Here is a 20,461-nt window from a genome sequence, read left to right as displayed (position 1 = left end):
CTGGTGAGCATCCCTTTGATGGTCTGGTTCTTCCTTAGAAGTCTTTCACTATTCTATAGAGCTGCTTGAAGTCTCCCCTCTGCGCAACTTCCTCAGCCTCTGCAGCTTTCTCCTGAACCCAGTAATTTCTGTCTTTCCTGCATCTCTTCTTTATTTCTTTGTCCTTTTCTCTGTATCTTGCATCCACCTCTAAAAGTTCCTCTAAAAACACTGTTCCTTTTTTGCCTTCACAGCTTTCCACCTTGTCATTCGCTGCCCACATTCCAGATGTAATCCATGCATCTTTGTTCCACCCTCTTGGCTGACCACTGCTTTCTCTACTGTCTCAGCTACTGTCTTCTTCAAGTCTGACCACTTTTTGTCCATCTTCATGATCTTTTTAAGTTGTAACGTGGCCACTAAAAGATAACGATCTGAGCCAACATCTGCTCCTCTGCTGACTCTGACTTCCCTCAATGAAACTGCTCATCTCTTAGATACATATACATGGTCTATCTGGTTGACAGTCACATTGTCTGGCGATATTCATGGGAGTCCTCTTGTGCTGGAAGAGACTGCTTCCTATCTTTAGTGTGTTTGTACTACAGAGATTCAAGAGTAGTTCACCATTATCAGGTCGGGCTGCCTTCTGCTGCTGCACCCATCACTCCTTTCCAGCCTGTAGAGTTATTGCAAATTTGTGCATTGATGTCACCTATCATCAGCCTGGTGTCATGGTTGTCATGTCATCCAATACTTCTACACATGCTCCTAAAATGTATCCTTTTCACTGTCACCTGCTTCATTTATGGGTGCAAATACTTGGATTATTATACACTTGACATGTCTTGTTTGCAGTCTGGCTATGATTATTCTAGAGTGTACTGACACCCAAGCCATCAAGATCTTCTCTGTGTTGTTATTCAGCATAATTTCTACACCTCTTTCAGGCTTTCCTCCTCCTGAGTGTAAGATTGTCGCACCATCAGACACTGTCTTGCCACTCCTGGCCCATTTCATCTCACTGACGCTGAGTAACTTCAGGTGGTATTTTTTCATGTCTTGTGTATCTTGTGCCAGTGTTCCTGTACTACAAAGTATGTACATTCCACATGCCTACACTTATTACAGCATTGTTTGTCAGGATTCAATGCCTGGAGATCTCAGTTTCCTTTCAACTTCCGTTGAGATCTGTCATCTTTGGATTTTCTGAGCTCCATCCGCACCTGCTGTCTTCTGGTTTTGATTTAACAGAATTGTTTTTGATGCAGTAAGATTTTACCTGAGTGGGTTACAAACCCAGCTGCAGAACCCTCCTCTTTTATCCATGCGAGGGACCAGCACGGTTGCTAACAGTGGCAGAGTTTGTCTCCTTTGCATCCCAGCACCATGTTACTATCCCATGTTATAGAGATCAGGTTTTTCACTATATAGCGCTGCCATGAAAACATCACATTTTTTCACATCTGTCTCCTTTCAGGTATAAAATCGTGACATTTTCATGGCAGCGCTATGTAGTCAAAAGCTCTCCTCACCTGACCTCTAATGACATGTAATAGTAATGTGATGATGGGATGTAGCAGGACCTGTTAGTCTATGACAGCAATGGGGAAACTCGCACAAAATTCCTGAGTATGTGTGTTAAGTGGCCTTCTTGTCTGCTGCTCAGATGGGCAATTAGGATATTACTGTTCAATTTTTTAAATATTTACTGGGAAGATCACCTTTAGAATCAGACTAAATTTTGTATTTAGAGTCTATTCAGCCCCATTAGTGTCAGGATATTTTTTCTCATATTTAGCCTAACTTTTCACTTTCTTAATTTCATTCTGTTATTCTCAATTATACCCCATTGTTCCACCCCTAAATAATCCAAGGAGTAGATTTTGCTTACTCCTACTTTACCATATATCGCCTACAATCTGCTCATAAGCACAGCACTGGTGCAACTTTACGGCCCTGATTCAGCAAGGCACTTAAGTGAGTGCCAAAGTTGAAGCAGGTGAGTGGTACTGACCGGCTGAATTGAGGCTAATACTGATAAATCTAATGAGTGGTCTTTATGTTTATATAGCACGTTTTATTCAAAGGTCCCAAAATGCTCAGCAGTCACTACTAACTCATTATAGAAGCCAAATCTTAAGTGATTCACTCATTCTACAACATGCTGAATAAATTGCCTCACACAAAGGCAGCTGCCTCTGATGAGAGCAGACTCCTAAAAATTGAAAAGAGCAGCATAAAGAAAAGTATCACATTACATAACTCCTTATGCTACACTCCTCCCCAAAGGTATTTTTGTAATACGTTTAGTCTTCTGTGAGCTCTGCATTTCCATTCTGTCAATGGTATCTGTCAGTCAGAGCTTTTGGTACTTGCTCTTCCTCCTGTTTCTCATTAGCATTTTGAGATTCACCTTCTATAGCACCATATTCAGTTACATCACCGTCAGGCCAATCAAAAGGCAATCATTTTCCTTCCCAGTAATTACATGGTCACCGAGTTCAATTTCAGGTCCTTTTCCCTTCCCAAACTTTTGTCTTACAATGGCAGGTCAATATTCTCCATTACCTCTCTGTTACTTTCACCCTAATTTTATCAGGTATGTCAATATATCATCCAAATAACAGACGACATCATTTAATCCATGGAGCATTGAGCCATTATTCTCTGAATCACTGCAGGCACGCTGTCTATGACATACAGGGAAAGATTTTCAAGTGTTCAGCACACACGATTGGGGTCAGATTTTCAAGATGGTTCAGCTCGCGTTTAGGCACCATTTATCAATATTATTTACCACTCCACCAACCTTTGTGTGATCTGCAAACTTTTTCAGCAATCGTTTTATAATTTCTTCCCAAACACTGATAAAAATACTGAATAGCATTAGGCTCAGAACCAATCCCTGCAGGACCCCACTAGCAGAACTGGGAAAAAAATTTCATACAAAACTTTTGGTGAAAAATTCAGATTTGGTAGTACTGAAACCTTTCAAATTTGTGTCAGTTTCACCAAATTTGGGTAAAAAGAAATTCTGAAAAATTCAAAACATTTTGTTTGATGTTTACAAAATGTAATGTTTCAGTTTTTTGCTTCAAAGCAACTTTTTATTTCAAGGTGTCTGATTTTATTTTAAAAAATATAAACATTCAAAAATGCTCAAAATCGAACTATAATGTATAATTTCAGTTTGAATGAAATGTTTTGTTTGACCAGAAACTGTTTCTTTCCCAATTTTTTGGAGAAATACCAGAGAACTGAAAAGTCTATTATTCACATAAATTCTGGCCATTAGAACACATTGCTTTGATCATGATTCCTTATTAATGATTATATTGAGAGAACTATCTGTTAGCCAGTTTCAGTCCATTGAATATATATTATGTGGAGTTGACATAGTGTTAATTCTTTAACCAAAATGTCATGTTGCACTAAATCAAAGGTCTTACTGAAGTCTAAGTATATTATACCATCACAGTTATTGTTATCAGCCAAATAAGCTCATCAGAGATTCACAGATTCATGTATTCATAGGTTTTAAAACCATAAGAGATCATTACGACCAACTAGTCTGATCTCCTGAGTAATATAGGCCAGAGAATTTCACTCCCTAATTCCTACATCAATCCCATAACTACTGGTAGGACTAGAACATATTTTTTAGAAAAAACATTCAATCTTGATTTAAAAATCTCAGGTGGCAGAGATTCTGTCACATCCTTTGATGAGCTGATCCAGTGGTTAATTATTGTCATCTGATAGTGCACCTTATTTTTAGTCGGAACTGTTTAGCTTGCATCTCCAGCCATTGAAGCTCATTATGCCTTTATCAGATATATTAGAGAGTCCTCTACAATTAGAAATCTTGTCTCCATGGAGGTGTATATATACCATGTAGATTGGTAAACTAAATCTTCCACTGTAAGGCAGGCAAAGTCTCAGATGGATGGCTCCAAACCTTGTATCAAAATCTGCAGCAAATCAGGAGCACTGGGTCTCTTTTTGGGGGGTAAGTTTTTCAGCAACATCAGAAATGAGCCTTTTGGGTTAGCAGTTAGGAGCTCCCCCCACCACTGCTCTGTTCATCTCCATATGGGATATAATGTTAACTGAGGTAAATTAACCACCCAGGAAGAGCTTTTATATTTTACTCAAACCAGGTGTAGCCAAACTTCTGTGGGTGCAGATGGGGGAGGGGGGGACGTGTACAGTCTCACCCACATTCTCTGGCTTGCCGGATTCCTCCTCCAAACAGCTAACTTCTATGGATGTCTGTAACCCATAAAGTTTCTCCTATAGGTGATCTTCCAGCTCCTTCAGTCCTGCAGCACAGCTCTGGGCTTATCTACACAGCCCCATAGTGTGGACTACAGGGGTGCAGCACACACTAAAGAGTTACATTGTAACCACGTTGTATGCCCTGCTAGCAAGAAATAAAAGGTACCTAGATTGCCTTAATGTAATCCTCTTTAAATAGGAGTATGTTAATGCAAACTAGGTATCTTTTAGTCTATGCTAGCAGGGTCCACATGGGGCAGTTACAAAGCAATACTTTAGTGCACTCTGCAAGTCACCCTCCATGTTCCACTTGGCAGGGGTGTTTAGATAATCCCTCTGATAGCATGTTTCAAGTTGGCCAAAGCTGTCTGGGTGTGTTTTATTTCCTGGAAATCTTTTCTGTGCATGTTAGTCAAGTTCCTGTCTCTCTTTAATCCGCTTAGCTAGCCTGGGCTGGTAATTTTGTAGCTGGGTTTAAGATCAGTCTGCATACTTTGTAGCTTCTGATCCAATAAAGTTTTGTTTCCAGCTGATTGCCTTCAATTCCTTCTGAGAAGCCTCCTGCCCCTGTTTTAGTTCCTTCTGCAGAGCCTCCAGGTCCTTACTTCAGAGAAGCTTTTAGTTCCTGGTTGAGGTCTTGTTTTAATACCTTTTGGCAGGTTTTATTGCCTCTTGCCCAGTTTTGATTTCTGCAAGCACCTTCACTAGATGCTTAAATATGGTTCAACAGAAATACCAGTTCACAATTTTTCTCTGTGTAAAACATGTGCCAGTCTCACACCAGTGTTATCCCTCTGCCAAGAGGTGTCAGATTTCAGATCCTTGCAGGTTGGCTTCTCATTGAAGGAGAAATCAATGATATGGAGTCCATGTATTTTCTTAGTGTAACTTGTTTGTATATGCTATATGCACCAGTCTTTGAATATAGATGAGTACAAACAGCAGCCAATGTCTTCCTAAACAGCAGTACCTCCTTCCTAGAAAGCAACTTTGTACCAGTAATTGTCCCTCGGTAAAGATTAAAGCAGCTCCCCTAAAGAATGCCATATTGCAAAATAAACAAGAATACGGCATTTCTTGAAAGACTGAACCGTCCTCGTATACTAAGGAAAGAAGAGCTGGAGTTATGTATAAGACACTACCTGGTGACATCTGCCATATAGATCCATAGGCCATAAGGGATCATTATTGTGATCATCTTGATTGACCTTCTGCATAACACAGACATAAGATTACCCTGAATTAATTCCTGTGTGAACTAGAGCAGATCTTTTAGACAAACATCCAATCCTGATTTAAATATTTCCAATGATGTCGAATCCACTACAATTCATGGTAAATTGTTCCAATGATTAATTACTGTCACTGTTAAAACTTCACACCTTATTTGTAGCCTGAATTTGTCTAGCTTCAGCCCTTGGATATTGTTATACCGTTTTCTGCTAGATTCAAGAGCCCTTTATTATCAGATTTCTGTTCTCCATGTAGGTACCCATAAACTGTGATCAAATCACCCCTTAATCTTCTCTTTATTAAAATAAACAGATTGAGCTCCTGTAGTCTATAAGACATGTTTTCCAGTCCTTTAATCATTCTTGCAGCTCTTCTCTGAACGCTCTCCAGTTTATCAATCTCCTTGAGTTGTGGACACCAGAACTGGACACCGTATTCCAGCAGCGGTCATACCAGAGCCAAATACAGAGGGAATGTATTCCCCCTCCTCCTATTCGAGATCCCCCTGTTTATACATCCAAGGATTTCATTAGTCCTTGTGGTCACAGCATCATATTGGGATGATTCCCCATTTACAATTACATTTTGAGACCTAGACAGTTTTTAATCCGCTTAATTACTGAAGTCTACTACGTCGATGGGACTTAGAAGCCAGATCCACAAAAGCAACAGCTAATTTTTAGGTGCCCTGCCACCCAAGGGAATCCTGAGCCCTGTGTTAGTCACCCAGGCTCCCTATACAAAGCACAGGGAGAGGCAAGCACCTAAGAATGGGATTCACAGAACCAGCATGCTGAGCAGGAAGCTGCCTAGGCTAACCAACAGGAAAGACCAAAGAGAGAGGCGGAGCTTAGGTTCCTGACTCCCTTGGGGATTCTCAGCAATGAACCCTCTTCTCCAGTGGGGCATTGACGCGAGGTCAGCCCTTTCCTACAGGAGAGAGACCTCTCCCTGCTCTTGGAGCCCAGTGGGCAGGGCACTCAGCTGGGATATAGAGATATGTTTTCAAATCCCAGCTTTGCTTGATTTGCCAGAGGGTCTTCAAACCAGGTCTCCCATACCTTGCGGAGAGCCCTGGCCACCAGACTAAGGAGAGTTTTTAGGATGGGCTGCTCTCAGCCTCATCAGTTGTTACCCTGTATGAAATAACAAACTATGAATTGAGCAGGGACTTGAACTGGAATCTCACACATCCCAGCTGAGTGCCCTAACTGCCGGCTCTAGAGTCAGCCTCCAGCTGTCTGTGGCTCAATTATTATTTAATTATTTACATAAAATGGAACAGCCTCAACAGGAGAGATTGACACTAAGATGGGGGGAGTGGTAGATATCCTGGAAGGTAGGGATAGGATACAGAGTGACCGAGACAAATTGGAAGATTGGGCCAAAAGAAATCGGATGAGGTTCAACAAGGACAAGTGCAGAGTCCAGCACTTAGGACGGAAGAATCCCATGCACAGCTATAGACTGGGGACCGACGAGCTAGGCAGCAGTTCTGCAGAAAAGGACCTGGAGGTAACAGTGGAGAAGAAGCTGGATATGAGCCAGCAGTGTGTCCTGGTTGCCAAGAAGGCTAATAGCATATTGGGCTGCATTAGTAGGAGCATTGCCAGCAGATCGAGGGAAGTGATTATTCCCCTCTATTCGGCATTGGTGAGGCCGCATTTGGAGTATTGTGTCGAGTTTTGGACCCCCCACTACAAAAAGAATGTGGACAAGTTGAAAAGAGTCCAGCGGAGGACAACAAAAATGATTAGGGGGCTGGAGCACAAGACATATGAGGAGAGGCTGAGGGATCTAGGCTTGTTTAGCCTGCAGAAGAGAAGAATGAGGGGGATTTGATAGCGGCCTTTAACTACCTGAAAGGGGGTTCCAGGGAGGATGGAGCTAGGCTGTTCTCAGTGGTGGCAGACGACAGAACAAGGAGCAATGGTCTCAAGTTGCAGGGGGGAGGTCTAGGATGGACATTAGGAAAAAGTTTTTCACTAGGAGGGTGGTGAAGCACTGGAATGGGTTACCTAGGGAGGTGGTGGAATCTCCATCTTTAGAGGTTTTTAAGATGCGGCTTGACAGAACCCTCACTAGGATTATTTAGCTGAGGTTAGTCCTGCTTTGAGCAGGGGTTGGACTAGATGACCTCCTGAGGTCCCTTCCAACTCTATGATTCTATGATTGAGGAAAGCCCACTTAGTACTCAAAACTCAATAGCCTTGTGGCTAAGGCATTTTCCAGGGACGTAGGTGACTCAAGTTTAGGTCCTTGTTCCAAATGAGGTAGAACAGCAATTCAAAACTAGGACTCCCTTATGCCAGGAGAGAGAGTGCTAAGCACCGCACTATGGTTTATTCTGATACACACATGCTCACCTGCCCCAAAACATCTGTGTGTCACCTCGGCCATCTTTTAGTGAGTCCTCTGAGAACATCTACTCCACAGGAGAGGCAGGGAAACAACTAGTTTGAGAAAACCATCAATCTTAGGCATGAGCTTAGGAGACTGTGCCACTTGGTGTAATTAAAACTTAGGCTGCTCACCAACCTTACAGATAAATTTAGGTGCTCCCAAGAATAGGCAGCAGTTGAGTGGGGTTCTCAAGGATCTCAGTGGCACCTAAATGTTTCATTAAAGCACCAGAAGTGGCATTTAGGCAGCTGCATCCGTTTGTGGGTCTAGCCCTAGCTCACTTCGGTATTGATTTGTTATGTTCATAATACCTTTAAGTTTGAGTTAATTATTATTATGTAACATTGATATTGCTGTAGCACCTCCAGGCTGGGCCCCACTATGCCAGGTGCTGTACAAACATATAATAAATGACAATCTCTTCCCCAAACATCTTACAGTCTGAAAGACAATACGTAGTTGGCGGATGAGACAAGGTAATTAATAAATACAATGGGATGTGCAGGTTCTCAGCTGGTCAGTAGCAGTGATCACAGCTCTCCATCTGCCCAGCCATTAACAGGTTGCTGATTACTGTAGGCATTATGGAAGAGAGAAGTTTTGCCGAGGGACTGGAAGGAGGGCAAGCTGGTACCCTTATGGAGTTTATCTAAGAGTTTTTTCCACTTGTAAGTGATGGCCTGCAGGATGGCACGAAAGTGGTTGTTGGAGAAATGTCGAGTCAAATGGCGGTACCGTGCTTTCCTCTTTACACTCTTCCCTTTCATAGCTATTTTAATGCCTTCCTGAATAATCTTGTGTGTCACAGAGAAGATTGGTTGCCCTGTGCTTGAGATGGAGGCTATACAAAATATACAGCCCTTCTCCGCATGGAAGAATGTTCCATGAAACCAAATGCCTCTACTTCAGTGGTTCAAACCCAATATCTCTGTTCTCTGTCTTCTCTGGCTCATTGGACAGGAAGTCTTTCTGAGAAGTTCACCTGTACTTTCCGCTCCCTTGCAAGATCCCTGAAATTTTCAGCAATCTGTGACGGGTCACCTTGAAGCCCTGTCATTGTTACCAATAAGTGTCATCACCAGTAGAGCCTTGCCCACCATTTTCTGAATCGCAGCAAACCTGCAGTCATGTGTCTTATCTTTGCTCCAGCAAGAAAGCACATTTTCGTGCTGTCCATTTGTCCCTTGCAGAATGTTCTCTTCACTCTTCTTCATATGGAGTTCCCACTGTGGATTATCTGTTTCCTTTGGATAGTCGGAGATCTTCTCTTAGGTGTACTTGTGGATTGGTCTGAGGAGATGTTCTGAGATATGTCTCTAAATTTCCCTGTTTCTTTCCTCCACCTGAATCTTCAGAGACGTTCTCTGGTTGCCACACTGCATACATGATATCAATTTGATATCTCTAATCATGCAGAATTCCTATTAATTTCAGCTCAAGGGCAGTTAATGGGAAAAGTATATTATCATGTTCCTTATATTCCCAAACAGCTACACCATTTTTGCTTAAACTTTTAAAACTAATTAATCATTGTACAAAGACCAGGCCCCAGAAGGGAAAGTTTCAGAATGTTCTGAGAACTTTAAACAGGGGTTCTGAATAGAAACAGTTATGCAATCTTAAACAGGATGAGCTCTCTGAACCACTGATGTTGATTTTTAGCAAATCTTGGAATTCTGGGAAGGTCCCAAAGGGATGGAAAAAAAACTAATGTGCCAATATTTTAGAAATGGTAAACAGGATGTCTCAGTTAACTGCAGTCTAATGCGCTTGGTGTAATCTTGGGGAAAAATCATGGAAAGGCTGATACGGCATGTCTCAGTACAAATTAAAAGATTGTAGCATAGTTAATGCCAACCAACATAGTGTTATGGAAAGTAGGTCTTGTCAGCAAACTTTATCTTTTTTGATAGCATTACAAGTTTGGTTAATAAAGGTAACGACATTGACATAAGATACTTAGACTCTACAAGCATTTGTCATAGTACCACACAACATTCTGATTAACAATTAGTTCTATAACAGGGGATTACAGCACTGAAATAAAAGAGACAAAAACTTTCTATTTCTCTGCAATGATGGCAGCAGGTTCACGGCGGCTGAGCTGTATAGCCGACAAGTTCACCAGCCCAGGCCACACAGCACACACAGCAGACCCGAGCATCAGCTTTTGGGAAGTTCCTTCAGCTTTGCTGTTATATTTAACCAAACGGGTATGGAAATTATTGGGACAGAAAATCCCACCCCCACAAGATTTCACTAGTCCTCCTGCCTGCTGGACTGAGTTTGGCCCTACTTCCGTGGGTGACGTGTGAGAAACCCTGAAAATTATTAGATTTCCTACCTGTAAAATGGATCTATGCTCCTCCTGGCTGGTAAAAGCCATTGAAGAGCAACTATGCCCACTACTAATGGAATAGTCTCCTACAGCAAAGCACAACTCCCAAACTCCTTGAAAACCACCAGTCACCCAGTAGTGTACTTGAGGGTAAACCTGGGTAAATTTTTCTCATTTGGGAAATATGGAATTTTCTCACCTCTCATTTCGGGAACATGGAGTTTAGTTTACCCGTCTCTTTTTTTTAACCTACACTACTGAGTTCACCCAATCAGCAAGAAGCCAACACTTGACCCTGAAGACATCTCTAACTGCCTTGCCATCTCCAACTTCCTGTTTCTTGGCAAAATAATTAAGAAAGTAGTAATCATCACCAAGATCACCAAGGCAAGCTATCCCTGCTTATAGTGCTAGGCCTTTCTGCAGCCTTTGATACAAGGGACCACTAGGTACTGTTACCCTACCTACACGTCATAGCAGGAGAAGATGATCTAGCACCACACTGGCTCCAACCGTTTCTCTCCAGAAGATCTCAGAGAGTGCTCCTGCTCTCTGAAGGCCTTCACCTGTAGCGGCCCAAAGGGATAATACTGTCCCCACTTCTCTTCAGTAAGGCCAACATGTGCCCACTGGGACAAAAAATCAGACACTGTGGGCTCGATGGTAGGTTGATGACACTCCATTATATATCTCATTCTCAGCTGATGCTCCCACCCCACTGCTAAGATGTCAGAATGCCTACGAGAGATGAATGATGCCTCTTGGATTAAGAGCTGGTGGCTCAAGTGGAACCCAGGCAAGCCTGAAGCGATGGGGATTGAAAGGTGGCAGTGCTTTGAAGAACTAGCCAGGACACTGACCAGCCATTTACTTTTCTTTTGTTTCAAGTTTACAAGTCTCACTTTGCTTTGAATAGGAGAGTTGGCATTTGGGGAAGTGAATTTTTTAGCTTTCTAGATATGTTTTCTCTTATCAGTCTCTTGTTTATGACTAGAGGGAAATCCCTTCAGCAGTGAGATTTAAAAATAGGACATAGCCCGCTGAATGTGCTGTTTCGCTTGCGTGCAAGCTGGGGTGCTGTAAGGAGACCCTGCGGGGAGTGGAGATAATCCATGGACTTCTGAGACTCTCTATGGGACCATAGGGAAGCATAGGCAGGAGGTATCCCCAGACAGATATACAACTATCTCAGGGCATCTAGCAGCACCCCTGCTTAGCTGGATCTCCGTGGAAGAGTAGCCTCCAGAGTTGCCATGATTAGAGAGGAGCTGGAAAGATGCCTCTGGTAATGCTGAAACCTTTGCACTTTGACATGATTCTGGGATCTCCTGCTGCCTTCTCACCCAACCTGACATGTCCCATGCCCACCCACCAGCTGGGAGCAGGATCAGTCTCTTCCTGGCCCTTCTTCACTGTCCTCGTGGGGACCTGGCAGAACACACAGACAGTTCCCTCTATGTCATGGTGCATAAATACTGTAAAGCAGTTTGTTCACTGTGAGCATCTTTTCTTTGCTCCCTAACTTTGAGCAGCCTGGGGAAGAGTGGGACGGGGGCTGCCTCAGACTCAAACTCTGTCGGAACCCCAAAAGAGTTTCTCCAGCATTATGCTGCAGAGAGTGAGACAGGCTAAGATTCTACGGGCCAGAAAAATCCCAAATCCAAGCAAATTACTGAGTTTGTCCAAAACCCTTAGGAGGTGACTTGATTATGGTCTTTGAGTATCTACATAAGGAGAAAGTGTTTGGTAACAGAGGGCTGTTTAATCTAGCAGACAAAGGCATAATGACTTCCAGTGACTGGACGCTGGAGTTAAAATAAATTCAGATTAGCAGCGAGGTGCAAAAGTTGAACACTGAGAGACTCAACCATTGGAACCACTGAGGTTGGAATGTAGGGCCAGATTGTTAAAGGTATTTAGGTGCCTAAAGAGGCAAAGTGGAGCCCAATGGGATTTTCACAGGCACTTGGTGCCTAATGCCTACAATGGGAGTGAGGCGCCTAAACGCTTTTGAAAATCCCACCAGGTGTCTCTCTGTAGCGTTAGGTGCCCGGTGTGTGGCACATTCCCCATCACTTGAAGGCTGAAAGTGAAGACTGGAATCCCAGACATTCTGGTACTCCCAGAAATGGTGTGGGGCTGACCCCACCGGCACAGCCCCAGACCTGATGGCATGACCTCACACTCACCGTGCACATGAGGTCACGCTGCATGTAGAAGAGCACGTCACTCCACCACTGCGATTTTGTGCATGCGAGGTCACGCCAGCGGTGGCAGCAAACATGCTTTTCAAAATAGCATCTCCCATCTGGTTTTGTCTCCGTACCAGACTGGGGACAAACTGCCCCAGAAGACGACTGTCTGGTTTAAAACTGGATGAATGGCCTCTCTATGGATGACTTTCTAAACAACAGAACTCAGCCACACAATATAAGCTCAATGCAAGAATCACTGGGTGAAATTCTCTGGCCTGTGTCAGGCAAGAGATCAGACTAGATGATTATTATTGTCCCCTCCAGCATTAAAATCTAGGAACTGTAAATGGGGCGACGCTACGCCTGTTTGGTTAGAGACAGGCACGAGTTGCTAATGCCAGGTGTAGATCCAGACATAGCCAAAATTCAAGGGAGTTAATCTGACTATCCCAAGGATAAATGTGCTGTACAGGCCACACAGCAGATCTTCTGTGGTTTAAATGTGGCACCTCACATAGATTTCCCTTCAGTCTAATTTAAAAAGTAATGTAGGTTGGACCTGGGCATCAGAAGAAGCACACAGACGAATATCCCAATTCTGAAGTTAGGAGACTGTTCTTAAAAAAAAAAAAGCTGTCTAGAGCTGTTGTTTCAAGAGAAATGTGGAAGATGAATCATCTGGCCTGCTAGGCCTGCCATGACCATTGGGTATTCTGTCTAGTTGCTAGGAGCTGTTATAATTTTAAACAGATGGATCATTTTATGTGGTTCAGAAGTTTGTATGCTGGCAATCCTTGCATCAATATTTACTTATACTTGTTATGTAGTGGATAATTTTGCTAATCCGGTTTTCTGACCTTTCTCCAGCACAGAGCAGGCTAACAACTGCCCTCAGCTGGCTGATTTGCATAATCACAGGTTTCAGGGAAAATAATTATTATACAAAGATTTAGTTCTTTCCTCAGTCTCCAATTTTGTACCGTGAGGTGCTTATTCTATTTTAGCAAGTATGTCTCATTAGCTGAGATTCATCTGAATTGTTCTAATTAGTGGGAAAACTTCATGAAGTTTGAGCCCATCCCTAACTCTCATCCATCTCCATTCCTCTCTCCCAACCCAACCCCATCTTTCTCCTTGCCCTCACTTTCCCCATCTGATCAGATACTGCCAGGCACTAAGCACATGCACACTGGCGCTCAGTCTCTACACACTGAGCTAAAGCTCTCACCAGAATACCACACATTTAGGAATATAGGGTTGGATTCACAAAAGGACATAGGCCCCTAACTACCAATTTAAGCACATAAATCCCAGAATCAGGCACCCCTGGGAGTCACAAAGCCCCCATCTATCTTCTGCCAAACTCATGAAATGCCTAAACTCACTTGGGACCTAGATTTTTTGCAGTAAAATTCCCCGTGCACCTATGTTTCTGTTTCCATATGTGCACTGCTGCTCCACATCTGGTGACTGGGCACCTAAGCCCCACGGTGATGCCCAAACCAGGGGAAGATAGACGTTCCTCCATCTAACTCGCCTGCAGGGCCTTTCCAGTAAGTGGGCTCAGAGGCGGCCTACCAGTTCAGGGCCCTATAGGCACCGGCTCTTCCACAAAACTGCTGGGAGGAAGAGGACCTCCCTTCCCACCTTTGGTCCAGTGGTTCGGGCACTCACCTGGGACATGAGCATCCCCCACCATGAGTCCTCCCTCTGCCTGATGGACAGAAGGGGGCTGCCACCTCTGAGGTGAGTGCCCTACCCCCTGACCTCCAGGTCATTTGGAGAAGGGGCAGAAATGGTGCTCAGCCTCAGTATCTCCCACTGAAGCTGTTCCACTATGGAGAAGGCGAGAAAGCATGCCCATCTGTGGTTGGAGCAATTACCTGAGAGGTGGGGGATCCAGTCCCCCTGGTCCAGTGAGTTTTTAAATTTGTTCTCCACAGTGGAACCGCTTCAAGAGGAGAGACTGATGGAGCCTCACATCAGAAACTCCTATAGCCGAGTGCTTAGAACACGCCTCCAAGAAGCAGCGAAGCCCTGTTCAAATCCCTGCTTCCCACTCTGGCAAAGGGAGGACTCAAACCAGGCGTCTCCCACATCCCAGATGGATGCTGTAACCACGGGACTGAAAGTTACAAGGCCCAGGATCCCCTCACCCCTGTCTTCTTGTGCAAATGGTGCAGCTGCCTAACGCCAAGTGAGGGTTTGCAGCTGAGAATCCCAGGCAACCTGGATGTAGGCCCTGCCCTCCTTGAAAGGGGAGTTTAGAATACACCGCTCCCCAGGGCATCTCCCATTGGCTAGCTTATGGCACCCTCTCAGCGTGCTGCCTTTTGTTAATCCCTTGAGGTGCCTCCCCATTCATTGTATAGGGCCAGGAGCCTAGGTGCCGAGCTCAGGCTTTGTGCATCCCAGTACGTTCACCATGCCGAAGTGTGAATTTATTACCAAACTTGATCAAACTGACAGCCCATCTAGCCCCCTTCCAGTCTCTAATGGTGACCAATTCCAAATGCTTCACAAAATGGAACACCAAAAAATCTTGTACTGGACAATGATGGAATAACCTGCCCATGGGGAATGTCTTTTTATAGCCCAGGCACTTAAAAGTCGGTTTCTGTTGGGCAGGATGAAGACTGATCTTTCTTTCACAGTTTGATCCCAGAGAGCTCCACTAAGCATATGCTCCTTATCCCCCTACATGGGACATTTGCAGACAGGAATGTAGCAGGTGCACTTTGCATTTTTCAGGTTGCTATCCTAAACAAGCTGAGCATGTAAGCTAACAAATTTTGTAAAGCTTCATCAAGATTTACCATGGCTCAATACACTGAGCATCAATTATTAATAAGGAAGTAACTTCATCTCTTGGGATAACTGGCAGAAAAATGTGATTCAAAGAAATGTCTTGAAATTTTTCTTCTTTTTATTATTCCAGTTTTAGAAGACCCAACAATCCAATAAATCATTTAAAAAAAATATTTTGTTTTAAAAGGACTGGATTATTTTTAATCTGGGAGCTGGTGACTCCTATAGTGTGGTCTTCTCTAATGGCTCCTAGTCTCCAATAGACAAAGCATCTAGTGACACAGTTGATTTATAGTTTACCTTCTGGAATACATACAGAAACTGTAACCTTAGTTACGGTTTAGAAGCTTCAAGTGACTGACTCAGGCAGCATTGTATGGTTCACACTGCACACACAGCACAAAAGGTAAGGCCTCTGTAGTTCATTTCAGTCTTATTGCCACAATAAGACTTGCGTTCCTGAAGCTCAGTCGTGAGTTTTCCAGTTGGTTTGCCTCTTTTCTTCAGGAGTGAGTGATGCAGCTTCTTCCCAGAACGCCTATAAGTTCCCATAATAATTCTGTTGCATTCATCGCTTTATATTGATTGCAAGTGTCACTTTTAGCTTTTAGGTCAGACCTGTGAATAAAATAGCCCAGCAGTCACCAGCACTCATTGTCAGAAAATGAGTGGAGATCAATCAAAAGCACTTCCCATTCCTTAAATAACAATAATAAAACTGGGATAAAGTCCCCATGAGTTTGTTCTAAAAGTCCCCAGCTCACTAAAATGTGAGTGGTGGTTCTACAGATTGGTGGTAGGGGGAGAATACAGGTGGCTGTTTCGGCAGCTACTATGCAGCTAGTTTTAATATTAATATAAATGGCAGCGTCCATACTGCAAGGCTTCAGCTAGGTTCCATGCTCTGGCTTTTGTCTACTGCCACTGAATGTGTCTAGTGTCGATCACAAGAGGCTGTGTAGTACGTAGTACTGAGAAGTGGTTTAGTATTTGGGCTGTTTAACCCCGATGAGATCTGGCTGTTCAAATCGCATGGAAAGGGGGACTTCTAGACTTTGTAATACCGAACTGTCCAGCACAGAGGTGGGACACCCTTTGATATAGCCCATTCCAGCAAAATTCCGGTCACTACAGCTGACCTGACCATCTGATCCTCAGTGTCTTCCTCGGTGCCTTCCTCTCGGTCAAGCACTGTAATGATGCAATTTGTCTTTTTTCAGCACCCTTACCCAACGGAGGATGAGAAAAGGCAGATAGCAGCACAGACAAACCTGACACTTTTGCAAGTCAATAACTGGTGAGTGAACCTGTCGAATTTTTCTGCTTTCATAGTTATTAAACGATTGGCTTCACCTCACTACTCTCAGTATCCCTGCTACTCCTGCGACTTTCACCACATGGGTAGCAGGATACTGATTAAGTGCTTCAGGCAACTTCTTTTATTGGCCATTTCTCGGCATACAATGGGCATCCAAGCCCAAGGAGAGGGCCTTTTTTGCTGTTTTTGAGGTGTTGTATGTAAACAGTAGAATAATGTGGAAATAGTTGTTAGGGAAAATAACTAAAATTCAAACTCCGGCACCTTAAGGAGTCAAGTTGATTCTTCTAAGTCTGAAGACAAAGGAGTGAATTTGCATCCACTGGGCTAAAAAGAAAGTTGACATAAAAAAGAAACATCTCTCTATAAATTGTGTACAAAACATTTCAAATCATGTGCTCCAGGTAATGCAAGAACGATGCTGCAGATCTTCTCTGGAAATCCTGTTGGGTTCAACCCAGATGTGAATTGAGTTTACCCATGTCTTATGAGGAGAGGCTGAAGGAACTAGGCTTGTTCAGTCTACAGAAGAGAAGAATGAGGGGGGATTTGATAGCAGCCTTTAACTACCTGAAAGGGGGTTCCAGGGAGGATGGAGCTAGGCTGTCCTCAGTTGTGGCAGATGACAGAACAAGGAGCAACGGTCTCAAGTTGCAGGGGGGGAGGTCTAGGTTGGACATTAGGAAAAAGTTTTTCACTAGGAGGGTGGGGAAGCACTGGAATGGGTTACCTAAGGAGGTGGTGGAATCTCCATCTTTAGCGGTTTTTAAGCTGCGGCTTGACAAAATCCTCGCTGAGATTATTTAGCTGAGGTTAGTCCTGCTCTGAGCAGGGGGTTGGACTAGATGACCTCCTGAGGTCGCTTCCAACTCTATGATTCTATGATTCTATGTCATAAAACCACCCCATATTTGCCATTCTCTGTTCAAGAGCTATCCTTGCTGGCAGTGAGGTGAGAAAGTATCTTACTGGCAGAACTGTGTGGCAACAGACTGGAATAGGTCAGGGCTGAGATGCACTGGCACAGCTGTGTGTGACCATGCACTGGAATAGCAGTCATCTCACAGTCACCGGCAAAGTTTCATTTAAATTTTCATTGAATTTTAATGTTTACCTGATATTTGGGTTGCTCTTCTCCATTTGTCTTCATTAATCAGCTAATAGTATCAGTAAGACTATGGCTGCAAGGCAGGGGTGTGATTCCCCTGCTCGCATACACATCCTCGTGCTATCTGTCCCAGGCTATTTATGACAAGCCCTGCTCATGTATATATCCTGTGCTAGCTCTCATCGAGCAGGGTAGCCGTGGTGGCACAAGTAGTGGCCAAGGAAGCACAGCTAAACCATGCTGAGTGCACGCCCACTGGTGCCAGGCAGTGCCAGGCTGCTACTCCCTGCGCCACCGTGGCTGCATTGCTATTTATAATCAGGCTAACTCAAGGAGAGCTAGTGCGAGGATGCATATGTGAGTAGGAGAATCTTCCCCCTAGCGTGTAGTGTGGACAAAGACTCAGTCTCATTCCATGTAATACTGTCAACAGACATAACAATAACAATGAAATAAAAATAATACACGGGATGTCACAGTGAAACCAGAAGATAGAATACTTTTAGAAACTCTTCTGGGCCCAAATCGGGTCCGATTGAGGTCAGTGGCAGAACTTCCACTGACTTCACGAGGCCAGGCTTTGGCTTCCTAAGATAACAATTGCTAATAAAACCCCGGGAGAGAGCAGAGCCAAACTCAGATCCAGAAAACACTTTGGGTCCAGTTCAGGCAAATACAGTCTGGATATGGCAGTGCAAATCCCTGGGATGTCCCTGGGCTGCATTTAGCGGTGACAAATATGGTGGTATAAACACATCAGATCTGATTCACCACTACCAAAAATCAGGCTTCTCAAGTGATTCATGCTCCTAAAGCAGCATAACTTTCACAGCTCCTGCATTCAGTATGTATGCAAAGTGAGTAAGTTACATGTGGGAGGCTGAAGGCAGTGTAACAGAGAAAGCAACTAAAAGGAAGGTGTAGTCTCACACACACACACACACACACACACTTTAACTTTCACCGCACCATAAACAGTACTTCTAGGGCCAACTCCCACTGACTTCACTAGAGACTGCACCCACTCATACCAGGGGCTGAATTTAGTTCCCACAAATTACCACCTCAGTGCAAGTTGCTCTGCTGTAACACTGACACATTCAGAGATCAGTTTTACCATCCAGTTTGTATATCTACAGCAATTCCACTGCTTGTGCTGCCATTATTCCAGCTTTACACCAGTGTAAAAGCAGAACTGGACACATACTCTTTAGAACACTAATTTAAACCGAAGCTGCTCCAGTGGAAGATACTCCCTCACCGACCTTGTCTGTCTTAAACCTGCAATATCACTTCCCTCATTTGGGTCACTGCTGTGTTCAGTTTCTTGGGCTGCATTTGCCACTGGTATAAGTTTGTGAAGTCCATAAAGTTACATCAGGGATGAATTGAGCCCTGAGTGAAACTTTTAACTCCTGGAAAAGACTTCCAGAAGTAAACTTTTTGGAAGTGCCCATGTGATTTAGGAGCCGAAGGGTCATATTTTTAAAAGTATTTCGGTGTCTACCAATGCAGATAGGCAACTAGTGGGATTTTCATAGGGAGCATTGTCTGGAGAGTACTTTACTGTTTACTTGGGGTCATCGGCTGTTGATTTTAAATGGACTATGATCGTTTGTTACGTCTATCATTGCATTCTGCTGCTGTTTCATTAGCAGCACTCAATCATGCCAGAACAAATTGAGCAGTAGAATGATTAAATATGGAAAGATAAAATTTACTTATAATAACTATTAAGTTTACCAAGGGCCTGTACTGATGCCTACTACCCTCACCTAAACTCTAGCCACAGTAGCTGGTATACATTTGCAATCTCCTAGTGCCCTCTGCTGGTGAAAATACACATAATGTGTAATTAGTGTTTTCTTTTTCTACTGAGGATAATAGTTAGAAAAGTCAGCATATTCCTAGCAGTTATAACAAAGCTCTTCTTGTGAAATAGGGTAACATTTTCAAAAGCTCCTAAGGGCTGGTGTGCATAGGCAAATAGTTCAGAATAGCACTCACGGAATACCTACTACAGAACAGCTATTCAGCACTAACTCCCCTGGTGGACATTCTTATTCTGCACTGCCTTTGTCCGGTTTAGCTTTCCCTACTTTGGAAGTGGACTAAGCTAAACCAGAAAAAGGCACTCTTTAGTGTGCAATAAGAGTGTCCACATGCAGAATTAAAGCAGAATAGCTATTGTGCTTTAAATGCACATCCTAGCTTACTTCACAATAACTTCCTTATGTAGACAAGGCCTAAGCAGTTTAGGAGCCAAGTTTCCTTTTCAAAAGTGACTTGGGCACTTAGAACCAGCTTTTTAAAGGGCTTTAGGTGCCTAAACAATGTGAGAGTTATTGACTGTGACCAGGAGACAGAGGGACTGTCTACATTGCACTTCAGGGTGGACTAGAGGGGTGTGAATTGCAGAACACACCAAAGTGTTGCTCCAATGGGCATGCTGCTGGTGCAAATGAAAAGGTACCTAGTTCTCATTGACCTAATCCTGTTTGAAAGAGGACTATGTTAATGCAAACTGAGTATCTTTTAGTTTACACCAGCAGTATCCACACAGGGCAGTTAGAGCGCAACATTTTGGTGTGCTCTGCAATCCACATGCCTTTGTCCACACTGTGGTGCAGCATAGACATTGCCAGAGATTTTTGGCTGCTGGGGCATGGGTTACCTACTCAGCTGACCTGGCTAACTCCAGGAGAGGGTTTGCAGCTGAGAATCCCAAGCAGAGGGTGGTGCCTATCTCCGGATCATAACCAGGTGCACCCGGTCAGTCGCTTAGGCACCTATGGCCC

The 20,461-nt window shown here is 43.7% G+C and overlaps 1 protein-coding gene across 1 annotated transcript in view; it reads left to right on the top strand.

The window, feature by feature from the left end:
- Positions 1-20,461, top strand: part of PKNOX2 (PBX/knotted 1 homeobox 2) — a 475,675-nt gene that overhangs the window by 435,730 nt on the left and 19,484 nt on the right. The window contains exon 10 of the mRNA XM_067563088.1: positions 16,458-16,534. Within this exon, the coding sequence (XP_067419189.1) occupies positions 16,458-16,534 (77 nt within the window). The remainder of the gene's footprint in view (positions 1-16,457; positions 16,535-20,461) is intronic.

This window comes from Emydura macquarii, unplaced genomic scaffold (assembly GCF_026122565.2).
Source record: "Emydura macquarii macquarii isolate MOO-44397 ecotype Brisbane River unplaced genomic scaffold, CSIRO-AGI_Emac_v2 contig_312, whole genome shotgun sequence".
NCBI classification, from domain to species: domain Eukaryota; kingdom Metazoa; phylum Chordata; order Testudines; family Chelidae; genus Emydura; species Emydura macquarii.
Note: the sequence above shows the minus strand (reverse complement) of the source record. Positions and strands in the feature narration are given on the sequence as shown.